This window comes from Suncus etruscus, chromosome 6, assembly GCF_024139225.1.
Source record: "Suncus etruscus isolate mSunEtr1 chromosome 6, mSunEtr1.pri.cur, whole genome shotgun sequence".
Taxonomy (NCBI): Eukaryota; Metazoa; Chordata; class Mammalia; order Eulipotyphla; family Soricidae; genus Suncus; species Suncus etruscus.
The window spans coordinates 98,688,849-98,705,480 of record NC_064853.1 but is presented as its reverse complement, the minus strand read 5'-3'; the positions used below and the strand labels follow the sequence as shown (position 1 = coordinate 98,705,480).

The window sequence follows — 16,632 nt, the reverse complement described above, 5'->3', positions numbered from 1 at the left end:
AACTCCTTACCTCCATGACATCTCTCTGGCCCCAAATATAGGTGTTCTTGAAGAAAGATTTTTTCCCTAAAACAAACAAACTCAGAGGCTCCCTTACTCTGTAACAACTATCATTAACATAGCCTGTCACAGGGGCTTAAAAACAGTGTGCTCAGTACATGGGAGGTACCAAGGCCCCACATGCACTGAACACTCTCCTGGCAGCTCTGATCCCCAGAACCACAAGCAGTTTCCAGCTACACAATGCCTAGATTATATATGTGCAACCCAGAGAAAAGTACAATTGTGGTCAGAGCAATCGCACATCGGGTAAAATATTTGCCTAGCACGCAGTCAACCTGGGTTCAATTTCTAGCACCCCATTAATTCAGCTGAGACTTTCTAGGAATGATCCCTAAGCACAGAGCCAGGAGTAAGCCCTAGCACTCTCAGGTGTGGCAAAAAAAAAAAAAAAAAAAAAAACAAAAAAAAAAAACAAACAAATGAAAAAACAATCCTGGCAAGCACAGTAACTAAAAAGATATATGAAGGCCACAGACAGAAAAATGGCATGTTAGGGCCAGAGTCAATAATATAGGGGGTAGGGCACTTGCCTTGAAAATGGCCAGCCCAGGTTCAATCCACAGCCTCTCATATGGTTCCCCTAAGACTGCCAGGAGTTATTCCTGAGCTCAGAGCCTGAGCAAGTGAAAAAAAAAAATGACACTGCTGACAAGCACAGTGAGAACCCCCAGTAAGAACCATGACTATAGCCTTGTGTGCTCTACAAGCATGTGTGCACAAGTAAAGGAGTGTGGGCTGTGCTAAGTACGGCTACAGTATTGCAGGTGCATACCCAGGCATGTGTGTGGAACCCCATCATAATGAAAACTACAACACCAATGGGAAAGAAGAAAGAAAATCCAGAAATTAGGGCTGGAGAGATCCTACAATAGATAAAGGCATTTGCCTAACATGCAACTGACAAGGGTTCGATCCCTGAGCAGAGCCAGGAGTAAGCCCTGAGCAACCAGTTGTGGCCCCAAAGTGGAAAAGAGGGGGGAAGGAGAATTGATGGATGGAAGGAAGGAAGGAAGGAAGGAAGGAAGGAAGGAAGGAAGGAAGGAAGGAAGGAAGGAAGGAAGGAAGGAAGGAAGGAAGGAAGGAGGGGAGGAAGGAGGGAAGGGAGGAAGGAAGGAAGGAAGGAAGGAAGGAAGGAAGGAAGGAAGGAAGGAAGGAAGGAAGGAAGGAAGGAAGGAAGGAAGGAAGGAAAGAAGGAAGGAGGGAAGGAAGGAAGGAGGGAGGGGAGGAAGGAAGGAAGGAAGGAAGGAAGGAAGGAAGGAAGGAAGGAAGGAAGGAAGGAAGGAAAGAAGGAAAGAGGGAAGGAAGGAAGGAAGGAAGGAAGGAAGGAAGGAAGGAAGGAAGGAAGGAAAGAGGGAAGGAAGGAAGGAAGGAAAGAAGGAAGGAGGGAAGGAAGGAAGGAGGGAGGGGAGGAAGGAAGGAAGGAAGGAAGGAAGGAAGGAAGGAAGGAAGGAAGGAAGGAAGGAAGAAAGGAGGGAAGGAAGGAAGGAGGGAGGGGAGGAAGGAAGGAAGGAGGGAAGGAAGGAAGGAAAGAAGGAAGGAAGGAAGGAAGGAAGGAAGGAGGGAAGGAAAGAAGGAAGGAGGGAAGGAAGGAAGGAGGGAGGGGAGGAAGGAAGGAAGGAGGGAAGGAAGGAAGGAAAGAAGGAAGGAAGGAGGGAAGGAAGGAAGGAGGTAGGGAAGGAAGGAAGGAAGGAAAGAAGGAAGGAAGGAGGGAAGGAAGGAATTAAGGAGGGAGGGAAGGAAGGAGGGAAGGAGGGAAGGAAGGAAGGAAGGAAGGAGGGAAGGAAGGAAGGAGGGAAGGAATGAGTTAAGGAAGGAGGGAAGGAAGGAGGGAAGGAGGGAAGGAAGGAAGGAAGGAAGGAAGGAAGGAAGGAAGGAAGGAAGGAAGGAAGGAAGGAAGGAAGGAAGGAAGGAAGGAAGGAAGGAAGGAAGGAAGGAAGGAAGGAAGGAAGGGCCACCAGGTGTGGCCCCAAAATGGAAGAGGAAGGGAAGGAGGATGGATGGATGGAAGGAAGGAAGGAGAGAGGGAGGGAAGGAATTAAAAATTAATTTAAATATCAAAAATACTCATTTGTCTCCCCCACATCACCACACCACACCCCCATCCTTCCTATTGTCAACCCATATGATAAAAAATCCAGGATCTTCACACTCCCACTGGGTGGGTGATTCATTAATTAAAAGAGCTATGGGTTTTGCACAAGCTATCTGAGAGCAACCTCAAAACCAAATGCATATAGATATATTCTCCCTTCCACTTAGAGGGTTTTTATAATATACTATTACTAAGGAACCTAATTATAGCCAACCTGAAATAATCAGCTGACTGGTAAGTTGGGAGCGAGTTGTGGACATCAGAAACTGTGTCTTCTCTGTAGTTCTAATCAACAGCACCAGGTTCAATGGGACATCCTCAACCCTCAAGTTTGCCACCCACACATGGGCAGAAGATCCAGCTGCCTCTGCCTCATACTAAAAGTTTCTATCCTCTGGAATTCTTACTAATTCAGTTGTTCCTTCCAATTCTACTAGCAGAACTAGTAGGGGATATGGAGACCCTGACTGCTAAGTATGAGTTCCTTGCAGGCCATTTGAACCTCTCTTGTACAACTGGTACACATATGTGTAGGTAGGTACAATTGTACACATATGTATATAGTTGGTACACATGGTGTCAACAATGCTGTAATGTTTGTAAGAATCTGTAATGTCTCAAGGCTGGAGGATAGTACAGTGGAGAGGGCATTTGCCTTGCATACAGACAATCCAGGTTTGATCCCCAGCACCCCATATGGTTCCCCAAGTCTTTGAGAGCAGAGTTAAGAGTAAGCCCTGAACACTGTCAGGTGTAGAAACCCCCCCCCAACAAAAAATAAAGCAAAGAAAAAATAATTTGTAATATCTCATTACTGTTTATCAAGTGTTTTTAAATTAGAAAATTAGGTCCTCAGGGCCCGGAGAGATAACACAACCGCGTTTGCCTTGCAAGCAGCCGATTCAGGACCAAAGGTGGTTGATTCGAATCCCGGTGTCCCATATGGTCCCCCATGCATGCCAGGAGCCATCTTCTCTGAGCAGACAGCCAGGAGTAATCCCTGAGCAACGCTGGGTGTGGCCCAAAAACAAAACAAACAAAAAACCAAAAAAACAAACAAAAAAACAAAAAAAAAAAACCCACGAAAATTAGGTCCTCAATGTCTTAATAGCGTTTTCTATAAAACAAAAAGTAGCATATTCTATATGAGTTAACTATAGTTCAAATATTTATTGAGCACCCATTAACATAACCTGTTTCTTCAGTACCAAGAAAAGAGACACCAGGGTAGGTATTGAATGACAATACACTGAGAACACACTGGTAAAGGTAAGAGTGAAAACAAGAACCAAGAAAGGTAAAAAAGGGACAGCAGAGGCAATTAAAAGCAGAAAGTTCAGGAAGAAAACTGGAACACAGTGTTAAACGTGTAAAGTTCTATTGGCTATTTATATGGGTATCAGAGACTGTGAGATATGAGTTTAGACTAGAGTAAAGGGAAGAAGTGTGGGTGATGTAAGTTAGGTACTATGAATTAGGTTGAGAATTGGAACAGAAAAATAAAAGATCTAAGAAACAAGCACTGGGGAATGTCAACACTAAGAAGTTAGGGAGAGGAGCAGAATTCAAGAATGACCACTGTAGGAAAAGAAAAACCAAAGAAAACATTCTGAAAAACAAGGAAGCATTTCAAGACAAATGGACAGTCTTATGAGTAAAAGTCATTGAATTCAGCACCTGTAACCATGAGCAGATGTGTCATCATGGTAAGAAGCACCTCATCCACCCAGTACCTGTAGCGCTTTCTGCTCTTTCTGAAGATCTTTTATTCTATTCTGTTGTTGGCAAATCCTATTTAGGGATTCACCCTCCAATTCACTAATCTTGGTCTTCACGTTCTCCATAATTTGTTCTAAGTCATTAGCTCGCTGTTCCTGACATGCTGCTCGTTGTTGTTCTTGCTGAAGTTCATCCCTGAGAAGAGACACACAATTCTCGATCTTGATACTCCAGACCAATCACTTCCACAAATATATCTGACATCACAAGACCCTGGACTTCCTTTATGGTTCAAGTTTATCCTACTATATGAACCAACAGGAGAAATACACATGGGATGGGGCAAGAAAGCTCAAGTACGGGGCCGGAGATATAGCACAGTGGTAGAGCGTTTGCCTTGCAAGCAACCAATCTAGGATGGGGGTTCGAATCCCAGCATCCTGATGGTCCCCATACCTGTCAAGAGTGATATCTGAGTGCAGAGCCAGGAGTAATCCTGAGCATCACCGGGTGTGACTCAAAAAAAAAAAAAGAAAGAAAGCTCAAGTAATACAGCACTTGCCTTGTAAGTGCACCTCCCAAATTCAATGTCCAGTTCCTCCTGGTCCCCTGAGCAACACTGCAGTAGACTTTACAGTATTGCTGGGTCTAAAGTTACCACATCACTGGGACCTAGCAAAGAAGTCTCCAGTGCACACAGCACACAGTACTGCTGGGAGAGTCCCCTGCCAGCCCCCTGAGAACTGTTTGGGAAGCCCCTATAAAATAAGGAAGGGAAGGGAAGGAAGAGAGGAAGAGGGGAGAAGGGAAGAAGGGAAGAAGGGAGAGAGTGAGGAAGAAGTATATCTAGTTAAGTTGCTACCAAACTATTTACTTATTTTTAGAAATTTGGGGGGTGGGCCAGAGATAGTACAGTGGGGTAGGGTGCTTGTTTTGAATGTGGCCAACCTAGGTTCAATCCCTAACATCTCATATGGTCCCCTGAGCCCACCAGAAGTGATTTCTGAGTGCAGAGCCAGGTGTAACCCCTGAGCACTGGTGAGTGTGGCCCAAAAAAACTGGGAAACCAAAAAAAAAAAGTTTCTTGGGGGCCGGAGAGATAGCACAGCAATTTGCCTTGCAAGAGGCCGACCCAGGACCAATGATGGTTTGAATCCCGGCATCCCATATGGGGGTTATGTGGTGTGTGGTGTGTGCGCATGTATGTGTATCTAGTGCCTGTGTGTGTGTGTGTGTGTGTGTGTGTGTGTGTGTGTGTGTGTCGTGCCTGCCAGGAGCGATTTCTGAGTGCAGAGCCTGGAACAACCACTGAGCACCACCGGGTATGGGCCAAACCCCCCTCACGCCTCCCCCCACAAAAAACTGGGAGCTTTTTGATAGGCGAGTCATATCCAGAGATGCTCAGGATTTACTCCTGGCTAAGTGCTTGGAGGTCACTCCCAGAAGTGCTGGGGGAATATGTGCTGAAAATTAAACCCAGGTCTGTTGCATATAAGGCATGTATTCCAGTCCTCAAGTGATATTTAAGTTATTATTTAATCAAAATGGAAAATTACATTTCAAGAAATTTTTTTTGGATTTTTTTTGGGGGGCACACCTGGTGACATTCAGGGGTTACTCCTAGCTATGCACTCAGAAATCGCTCCTGGCTTGGGGGACCACATATGGGACCCTGGGGGATAGAATCATGGTCAGTCCTAGGCTAGCACTCACAAGGCAGACACCTTACGGCTTGCACCACTGCTCTGGGCCCTCAAAAAATTTTTTAAGGAATTGTAGGATGCATACCACAAATAATTTTAAAAAGTTTTGTTGTTCAGTTTTCTTACTTAAGCCGCTGATTAGTTTCTATGAGCTCCTGGATCATTTTCTGTTGACATGCTGTTTCTTCTATCAGCGTTTTCAAATTCTCCCTCATCTTCTGTGATGACTGTTTGTCAAAAATGATAAAATCTACACTTAAAAAATACAATGCAGATAATATAAAGGTTAGGTTAAAAATTAAAACTATATAAAGAAGATATGTAAGAAAAATATGTACAAAAATAAAAACATTCGATTTTAAAATATGTATATGACAAATTAATTTTTTTACAGTAGTAGCATTACCTTTGAGATCTGTTTTCTTGACTAGGCATAAAGGTTTTAGACCATGCATCAGTAATAACACATTTATGTTTTCCCATTCTGCTTCTTCCTGCTACAATTATAGGAAAAAGAGAAAGAAAAAAGCTATAAACCTTAAGATAAAAAGCAAAAAAATTACTTTCATGTATATAATTCTCTTTCTTTACATACCATGTTTTACTCCAAAGGTTTTATATAAATTTTATGCATTACACTTTTATGATTAAAATTAAAAAAATGTTTAATTGCTTCCAATTAGACTACATGGATACAGCAAGAACCCTACACCCTTTGTACTACCATTCCAATTCAAAATGCCTGGTATTTCTAATACTAACATATTACTTCCAAAGTTGCTCATTTTTATTAGATTATTTCATATGTAAAAAATAAAGGAGCCAGGAGTAATAGCAGAACAGCAGAGCATTTGCCTTGCACACAGTAGACCTGGGACGGGCCTGGGTTTGGTTCCCAGCAGCCCATATGGTCTCCTGAGCCTGCCAGGAGCAATTTCTGAGCACAGAGCTAGGAAATCACTAAGCACCACCAGGTGTTGCCCAAAAACCGAAAAATAAAAAATGAATAAAAATTAAAAAATACCCTACATCACTAATCATCAGGGAAATGCAAATAAAAATAATGAGGTACCATCTCACACCACAGAGACTGGCACACAAAGACCAAGAATAATCAGTGCTGTGCTCGCTTCAGAAGCACATATACTATAATTGGAATGATACAGAGAAGATTAGCATGGCCCCTGCACAAGGATGACAAATTGGTGAAGTGTTCCATATTTTTTTTTTTTTTGTGGTTTTTGGGTCACACCCGGCAGTGCTCAGGGGTTATTCCTGGCTCCAGGCTCAGAAATTGCTCCTGGCAGGCACGGAGGACCATATGGGGCGCTGGGATTCGAACCGATGACCTCCTGCATGAAAGGCAAACGCCTTACCTCCATGCTATCTCTCCGGCCCCCGTGTTCCATATTTTTAAAAAGGGGGGGCAAAGAGATAGTATGGAGGTAAGGCATTTGCTTTGCATGCAGAAGGTCAATGATTCAAATCCTGGCATCCCATATGGTCCCCTGCCAGGAGCGATTTCTGAGCATAGAGTCAGGAGTAACCCCTAAGCACTTCTAGGTGTAACCCAAAAACCAAAAACCAAAAAAAAAAAAAAAAAGAATAATCAGTGATGGTGAGAATGTGGAGAGAAAGGAAGTCTCAGTCATTGCTGGTGGCAATGCCATCTAGTCCAGCCTTCATGGAAAACTGCAAGATATCTTCGCCGTTATCTTGGCTGGGTATTTGTGAATCCAAGAACAGTCCCCAGAATGAGAAATTACTTCCCATCCCCTTGTCCCCTTTCGGGGGAAGGCCTTGGTAATATTTATCCGCAGCAAGTAATAATCCACACAGACAAGAACGATAGGGTTTAAAAGATCGGGCAAGGAGAGCCAGAGAATCCTCCTGCAGCCAGCAGCTTTTCACAGAAGGACCCCTCACTCCTGTCCCTCAAGCTATTTATTGCCAACTCCACAGCGCCCCACCTGGAAGGGTTAGGTGGGGCAAAAGTCACAGAACAATCCTAAGGAAACACTTTTAAATACAATTCCAAGAATCATCTTATGGAAACTTTTTCATATGCTACAGAAAACAATATGGAGATTCCTCAAAAAACTGGAAATTAAGCTCTCATATGATCCAGCTATACCACTCCTAGGGATATACCCTAGGAACAAAAATATACAATTAAAAAATCCCTTTGTCACACCTATATTCATTGCAGCACTATTTACAATAGCCAGACTCTGGAAACAACCAAAATGCCTTCATCAGATGAATGGCTAAAGAAAGAAACTGTGTGGGACCGGCGAGGTGGTGCTAGAGGTAAGGTGTCTGCCTAGCAAGTGCTAGGTTCAATCCCCTGGTCCCCCCAAGCCAGGGGCAATTTCTGAGCATTTAGCCAGGAGTAGCCCCTGAGCATCAAACGGACATGGACCGAAAAACCAAAAAAAAAAAAAAAAAAAAAAAAAAGGAAAGAAACTGTGGTACATATACACAATGACCTATTACGCAGTCGTCAGAAGAGATGAAGTCATGAAACTTTCCTATACATGGATGTACATGGAATCTATTATGTTAAGTGAAATAAGTCAGAGGAAGAGAGTTAGACATAGAATAGTCTCACTCATCTATGGGTTTTAAGAAAAATTAAGGACATTATCGAAATGATCCCCAAAGACAATAGAGATGAGGGTCAGAAAGACCAGCTCACAATATGAAGCTTACCACAAAGAGTAGTGGTGCAGTTAGGGCAATAACTACACTAACAACCATCATGACAATCTTAATGAGTAAGAGAAGTAGAATGCTTGTCTCAAATACAGGCAGCGGTTGTGGGAGGGGGGAAATGGGGTCATTGGCGGTAGGAATGCTGCACTGGTGAAGGCAGATGTTCGTTTTGTGACTGAAATCTCACTAGAGTCGTTTGTATTCACAAACATGTTTAAATAAAGTGTTTAAATAAAGATATTATTAAAAAATAAAACAAAACGAAAAAAAAATAAAACAAAACAAAATAAAAAATAAAATAAAAACATGTCCACAAAAATGTAACTTTATAGGGGCCAGCGAGGTGGTGCTAGAGGTAAGTAAGGTGTCTGCCTTGCAAGCGCTGGCCAAGGAAGGACGGCGGTTCGATCCCCCGGCGTCCCATATGGGCCCCCCAAGCCAGGGGCGATTTCTGAGCGCTTAGCCAGGAGTCACCCCTGAGCAGCAAATGGGTGTGGCCCAAAAAACCAAAAAAAAAAAACAAAAAAAAAAGAAAGAAAGAATGTAACTTTAGGGGCCGGAGAGATAGCATGGAGGTAAGGCGTTTGCCTCTCATGCAGGAGGTCATCGGTTCGAATCCCGGCGTCCCATATATGGTCCTCCCGTGCCTGCCAGGAGCAATTTCTGAGCCTGGAGCCAGGAATAACCCCTGAGCACTGCCGGGTGTGACCCAAAAACCACAAAAAAAAAAAAAAAAAAAAAAAAAAAAAGAATGTAACTTTTTAAAATGCCGATAATAAAAAATATATGGCTTAAAATATTTCATATTTACCTGTTTATCAGTTATTATTCTGTTTGATGATTCACAAGACTCCTGGGTTTGAGAGGCCACTGGAAACAGAGGGTCTTTAGCACTAGCAACAGAGGTAGCCATTGTCCATAAAGTTTGAGTTGCCTAAAAAAGAAAATGATTCAGTAGGTGTCAAAGGAGATTATATTTAAAAGAACCAACTGCTCTTTGAAAAACAATTTATTCCTATTTCAAAACTGGTTTCTTTTGTTTTTTGTTTGTTTGTTTTGGGGCCACACCCAGTGATACTCACGGGTTACTCCTGGCTCTGCACTCAGAAATTGCCCCTAGCTTGGGGGACCATATGGGACGTCAGGGATCAAACCCAAGTCTATCCAGGATCAGCTACATGAAAGGCAAATGCACTACCGCTATGCTATCACTTCGGCCCCTATTTCAAAACTTCCATGACTTCTTAGAAAGTGGATTTTAAGAATGGCTAACTATAAAAATAAAAGAACTTATTCATGTTGTATTTGCTTTATTTGGATCAGGATCCTTTCTCAAAAAGTATCAATCAACTACAGCTGTTCTACTTTTTAGAAGTTTTTTTAGTCCTTCATTATAAAATTTTTCAAAAATAAAGAGTAATGATCACATATGAAACAATATAATGGCAATAGTAAACATTCTCCCATTCTAGTTTTATTTATTCCTCACCTTTTATTTCAGTACATTTTGTTGCATACTCTATATTTACACCATATTTTGTATAGCATTCTTTTTTGTTTGTTTTTGTTTTTGGGTCATAATGGCAGTGCTCAGGGGTCAGAAATCACTCCTGGCAGGCTCAGGGGACCATATGGGATGCCGGAATTTGAACCACTGACCTTCTGCATGCAAGGCAAATGCTTTACCTCCATGCTATCTCTCCGTCTTTTTTTTTTTTGGTTTTTGGGCCACACCCGGCGTTGCTCAGGGGTTACTCCTGGCTGTCTGCTCAGAAATAGCTCCTGGCAGGCATGGGGGACCATATGGGACACCGGGATTCGAACCAACCACCTTTGGTCCTGGGTCGGCTGCTTGCAAGGCAAACGCCGCTGTACTATCTCTCCGGGCCCTTGTATAACATTCTTTTTTTTTTTTTTTTTTTTTTGGTTTTTGGGCTACACCCTGTGACGCTCAGGGGTTACTCCTGGCTATGCGCTCAGAAGTTGCTCCTGGCTTCTTGGGGGACCATATGGGACGCCGGGGAATCGAACCGCAGTCCGTCCTAGGCTAGCGCAGGCAAGGCAGGCACCTTACCTCCAGCGCCACCGCCCGGCCCCTTGTATAACATTCTTTACACACCAAATATATGATGAAGATTCACAGATTCACTATTTCCTTTGAAGAATGACCTATATTTCAGATTTGGCTTTATTGCATACTTATTTAACACTTCATGCCATCCCCTGTGTATTTTGTATAATGAGGATTTATTAAATTCATGGAAAAAATGAAGCGAAATTGTGTTATTTCTCTAATATCACTAGGATCAATTGACTTTTAAGATAATCCCCTTTTGTATTGAGATACCATGATTTACAATAGTACAACTACTAATTTTATATATGCAACGTTCCAAATGATTTTTGAGATCCATCACCAGCGTAGTTCCCTCCACCAATGACCCAGCCTCCTCCCTCAGGGAGTCATTTTTAACTTGTTCTTTTTATTTTAGGTGCCATGATTTACAAAACTGTTGTAATAGGACATTATGCATAAAATATTCTAATACTACACCTTCCACCAGAGTATCCCCCACATTAGCCACTTTCCCTCTGATCCCCCATCACCACCACCATGGTAGGCTCAGTTCCAAAGACCAGTTCTCAGATTCTATTGCTTTTGGCCATTTATTATTCCCTGTTTGGGGGCCACACCCAGTGGTGGTCAGAGCTGACTCCTGGCTCTGTGCTCAGAGACCATTCCTGCTCAAGGGACCATATGGGGTGCTGGGGCTGGAACCTAAGTCAGCTTCATGAAAGGTAAGCACCCTCCCCACTGTACTATCCCTCCTTCCCCTTTACTATGTTTCTTTATAACCCACATATGAGAGATCCTTTCATGTCTGTCCTACTCCATCAGTAATTTTTTGGGTTTTTTTTGTTTGTTTGTTTGTTTTTGTTTTTGGGCCACACCGGCATTGCTCAGTGGTTACACCTGGCTGTCTGCTCAGAAATAGCTCCTGGCAGGCACGGGGGACCATATGGGACACCGGGATTCAAACCAACCACCTTTGGTCCTGGATCAGCTGCTTGCAAGGCAAATGCCGCTGTGCTATCTCTCCGGGCCCCCATCAGTAGTTTATAAACAGGAAGCATATAGTAGCCCTCCACAAGGGCTTAATGGATGAGCTCTGAGTAAATTACTAATCCTCATTAATTTATTTTCAACTACATAAAATACATTAGATAACATACTAGACCACATAGACCAAACATAAAGGTGGAAAATAGTAATGTAAGAGAATTCCCCAAAGGATATGGGGGATTCTGACAATCCTAAGGGTTACTTTCTGATTTTCAAAGCAGCATCTTCTCTAGGCCCAAAGTTTAGACACTCATCTGCTTCTCCATTTAGTTAATACATACTTGACCTTCAGATCTTAGCTCAAATTTCCTTCTGCAGGGAAATAACCCTTGAATCCATGAATAGTTCAGGACGTCTTGCTATACACTCTGTGGCACTGTAGAATATGAAAAATAGAGATTTAAATTTTCAGAGTCAAATGGTTCCAAAGACTACCAAGTAACTTTAGCTAAAACTGTGTGATGTGGACAAATGCATTAACATATTTTTGGAATTGATAGTTGTTGTAATACAAAACTATGCTGAACAAAATAGATCTGATTTATAATCTTGGACATTCTCTAAAATTACTTAATGATGATATGTATCAATTCCTGAGCAGGGTTCAATCCCCAGCACCCTATATTATCCCCAAGAACTTCCAGGAGTAATTCATGAGCACAGAACAAAGAGTAACCTCTGGGCCTTAGCCAGATACAATTCCAAAACTAAAATAAATAAAATTTAAAAAAAATTATAAACACAAGAATTTGGGGAAGCAGAAATATTGTCCAGCAGGAAAGGCATTTTCCTTGCACCTGGTGGACCTGGGTTCAATCCCCAGCACTCTTCAAGTCTGCCAGACATAATCCTTGTCCATATGGTTCCCAGAGCACCATCAGGAATGACCCCTGAGTGCAGAGCCAGGAGTAACCCCTAAATATCTCCAGGTCAGGCCAAAAAAAAAAACAAAAAAAAAAACAAAAAAAAGAGTCATGTCCTTTGGAATTGAACTTCCATCTGACCCAGCAACTCTGTTTCCAGGGATATACCTAAATGACACCAAAATACAATGCATAAAAGGCATCTATCTGCCCACCTATGCTCATTGTTGTACTATTACCATAGCTAAAATCTGGACTACCAAGAACAGATGGATGGATAATGAAGCAATGATACATCCATACAGCAAAATACTATACAGCTGTTAAGAATAAATTCATTGGGACCGGGCGGTGGCGCTAAAGGTAAGGTGCCTGCCTTGCCAGCGCTAGCCTTGGACGGACCGCGGTTCGATCCCCCGGTGTCCCATATGGTCCCCCAAGCCAGGAGCAACTTCTGAGCGCATAGCCAGGAGTAACCCCTGAGCGTTACTGGGTGTGGCCCAAAAACCAAAAAAAAAAAAAAAAAAAAAAAAAAAATAATAAATTCATAAAATTTGCTGATACAGGGGCCGGGCGGTGGCGCTAAAGGTAAGGTGGTAAGGTGCCTGCCTTGCCTGCGCTAACCTTGGACGGACCGCGGTTCAATCCCCCGGTGTCCCATATGGTCCCCCAAGCCAGGAGCAACTTCTGAGCACATAGCCAGGAGTAACCCCTGAGCGTTACTGGGTGTGGCCCAAAAACCAAAAAAAAAAAAAAAAAATTTGCTGATACATAGACAGTCATAGAGAGTACTGCTGAGTGAAATGAGTCAGAGGGAAAGAGACACACATAGAATGAATGCACTCATTTGCAGGACATAAAAAAACAACAAAAGGAGCCGGAGAGATAGCATGGAGGTAAGGTGTTTGCCTTTCATGTAGAAGGACATCAGTTCGAATCCCGGTGTCCCATATGATCCCCTGTGCCAGCCAGGAGCAATTTCTGAGCATGGAGCCAGGAATAACCCCTGAGCACTGCCAGGTGTGACCCAAAAACCACAAAAAAAAAAAAGGTGGGGGCCAGAGAGATGACACAGCGGTAGGGTGTTTGCCTTAGACACAGAAGGATGGTGATTCAAATCCCGGCATCCCATATGGTCCCCCGAACCTGCCAGGAGCAATTTCTGAGCATAGAGCACTGCCGGGTGTGACCCAAAAACAAACAAACAAAAAACCAACAACAGGGCCGGAGAGATAGCACAGTGGTAGTGTGTTTGCCTTGCACACAGCTGATCCAGGATGGTGGTTCAAATCCCAGCATCCCATATGGTCCCCCATGCCTGCCAAGAGCAATTTCTGAGCGCAGAGTCAGGAGCAACCCCTGAGCGCCCCAGAGTGTGACCCAAAAACAAACATAAACAAAAAAATATTTAGTATAAGAATAATACCTGGGCCCGGAGAGATAGCACAGCGGTGCTTGCCTTGCAAGCAGCCGATCCAGAACCTAAGGTGGTTGGTTCGAATCCCGGTGTCCCATATGGTCTCCTGTGCCTGCCAGGAGCTATTTCTGAGCAGACAGCCAGGAGTAACCCCTGAGCACCGCCGAGTGTGACCCAAAAACCAAAAAAAAAAAAAAAAAAAAAAAAAAGAATAATACCTGAAGACAATAGAAATGAAAGCCAGGTCCTTAGTAGAAAGCTGGTCAGAGTGTGTGAAGTGCAGTTAGGGCAGAGAAGGAACCACTGTGAAAATGACAGTGGGAAATGATCCCTCTGGACAAGAACTCTATGCTGAAAGGGGGTAAAGTGATATGCTTGATACCCTTTCAGTAAGAGTAGTACAAGTCATAGGACCTAAAAGGAAAAAAAAAGTCTGCCTGCTCCAGAGACAGGCTGGAGGAAAGTGGTGGGAAACAGGAGACATTGGCATAGGTAAGTCAACACTGGGAAAGCGATGGGTGCTCAAATATTGTATGACTAAAACTCAAAAACTCAATCCAGAACTACCAGTACTTTGAATACAGTTGTATTCAAGGTGATTTGATACATTTAAAAAAAGGGTCTGGAGAGGTAGCACAGCGGTAAGGCATTTGCCTTGCATGCAACAAATTTAGGACAGACAGTGGTTTGAATCCTGGAATCCCATATGGTTCCCTGTGCCTGCCGGGAGTGATTTCTGAGCACAGAGCCAGGAGTGCACACCCTTGAGCACTGCCGGGTGTGACCCCAAAAAAACAAAAACAAACGAAAAGATAAATTTAAAAATATCTCGTGTCATGTCTATGGGTTTAAGTTTCTTTAAATAAGCTTAAAACGAGGCTGGAGTGGTAGCACAATGGTAGGGCGTTTGCCTTGCGTGTCGTTGAACCAGGATGGACCTGGGTTTGATCCCCAGCGTCCCATATGGTCCCCTGAGCCAGGAGCGATTTCTGAGTGTAGAGACAGGAGTAACCCCTGAGCATCACTGAGTGTGGCCCAAAAAACAAAAAACAAAACAAAACAAAAAAGCTTAAAACACATCTGATAGAATTGTCAGGAGGTCAAAAGGTAGCATAAGTGATTAATCAAGTATAGTAATGAATAAGTAATAGGAGAGGCTCCTGACACATTAGACGTACCTCAGTCATAGACATTCCTCTTGGCACGTTTCACCTGGTCATTCAAGTTGATCTCAGTGAAATGATCGTCCAGTGAGCCTCACATCAGAAACTGGATCTTCATCTGGGTTCCAGAAAAATAAAGAAGGGCTGGAGAGATAGTACAGTTTTCTTTGCACACAGCCGACCCTACTTCAATCTTTGGCACCCCATTTGGTGCCCTGAGCCCGACAATTGATTCCTAAACGAAGAGCCTGGAGTAAGCCCTGAGCACTGCCACGTGTGACACAAAAGCCACTCCAAAAAGAAAAATAAGCCAAAATCTTCAAATGTGCAAGCTCCTAAGAAGGGTGTGGGCTTGTTTCCAGAGGAGGGATTCATGATTCTGCTAACACTGAGCTAGAATACCTGAAGTAACTGCTAGTAAACTGGAACTGAGTTTGCCCCCAATAGATACCTTCTTTCTCCTCTTTCCCCTGCATCCCCTTCCCTTCCTGAGTCTTTGAAACGTTTAGCTGGGGGATAGTACAGCAGGTACAAGTACCTGACCTAGGTTCAATCCCCTGCATCCCATATGGCTCCCCAAGTGATTCCTGTGTATAGAGCCAGGTATAACCCGTGGGCACCACTGGATGTGACACGAAAACAGAAACAAAAGGAAGGAAACAAAAAGAAAACATTTTGCTGGGAGTGCATATCTATCAATCAGTGGCTACCATCAGTTTTGAATCCTGCCCATAAAGGTTGACTATTCTGTTTGCAAGGTTCCTACAACGTAGGACCCCTAGATAAAGCACCACTGAAGAAAGGCAAGAGGACAGATAGGTCCCCATTCCACTGGCGACTAACCACCATTCAGAGGGCCAAGTAGTGACATTAGCACGTCAATAGTTTGCAGCTGACTTTTCTCCACCACAAGCTGGGGCAGAACCCAAAAGTTTAGGTGGTGCCACACGAAAAGAATAAATGTTGGGAGGAAACGACCCCTTTATTGGGAGAACACAGGAATCGTACTTGGCAGAGAAAGCCAAGTACACAGACGCAAAACAGAGGTATCTCCTTGCTTTCGGAGGGTCCTTTGCCGACACGCAGCAAACCTCAGAAGGAAATCCTTTTTCAGCATTCTGGGGGATGGAGACGGAGCTGAAAATCCCAAACCAGGGTCACTTCTGCACGACAGTCACACCCAATGCTTGCATGAATCTCATGTAGATTTTTCACGTGATGTTTACTATGGTGTGGGTATCCCCTCCCCAACTTCTTATTTATCCCACCTGAATGATCAGAACTGCCTACACCTGAAATGGGTGGGTAGAGGAGTCTGCATGGAGGAGAGAGAGAGAGGATAAGAAGGAGAGTTAGAGAAGTGTAGGAGAGGCATCACCATCAGAGATTCTGCATCAGATTCAGCATCAGCAATTGAGCATCAGCGAAGCAGCAGCAGCAGTAGCATCAACAAAGGGAGTTGGTCAGCCTGGAAGCCAGTTAGGAAGCCTGGAAAAAGCAGCTGAAAGGGGGACAGAGGCCGAGAGAGCCAGGAGTAGCAGGGAAGTAGCTGCTAGGAAAAGGCTTAGAAGAGGCCACGTGAGGGGCTGTGAAATAAATAAATAAATAGTAAATTCCAGGCTGATTCCTGGAACTTCATCTGACTACTTTGTGAATCTCTCCGCCCTCACCCTGCAACCATCAGACCTGTCAAACCATAGGGGCTGCGGGAGCTGGGTCGAGCCCAGAAAGGCCTCACCATCCCCACTCCAACTCTAGGACTCATTCATTTAT

At 43.6% G+C, this 16,632-nt stretch overlaps 1 protein-coding gene and 1 non-coding gene across 2 annotated transcripts in view; one reads left to right on the top strand and one right to left on the bottom strand.

The window, feature by feature from the left end:
* Window positions 1-14,976, bottom strand: part of CEP70 (centrosomal protein 70) — a 57,480-nt gene extending 42,504 nt beyond the window's left edge. Inside the window, exons 1-6 of the mRNA XM_049775854.1 lie at window positions 14,875-14,976; window positions 11,694-11,792; window positions 9,104-9,226; window positions 5,984-6,074; window positions 5,704-5,827; window positions 3,889-4,069 (exon numbers count right to left, since the gene is read on the bottom strand). Coding sequence (XP_049631811.1) covers window positions 3,889-4,069; window positions 5,704-5,827; window positions 5,984-6,074; window positions 9,104-9,205 — 498 coding nt within the window. The 5' untranslated portion in view covers window positions 9,206-9,226; window positions 11,694-11,792; window positions 14,875-14,976. The remainder of the gene's footprint in view (window positions 1-3,888; window positions 4,070-5,703; window positions 5,828-5,983; window positions 6,075-9,103; window positions 9,227-11,693; window positions 11,793-14,874) is intronic.
* LOC126013054 (U6 spliceosomal RNA) lies at window positions 6,700-6,802 on the top strand. Its single transcript, XR_007497390.1, has one exon. It is a non-coding gene; the product is annotated as a U6 spliceosomal RNA (small nuclear RNA).
* Window positions 14,977-16,632: the final 1,656 nt, after the last annotated feature.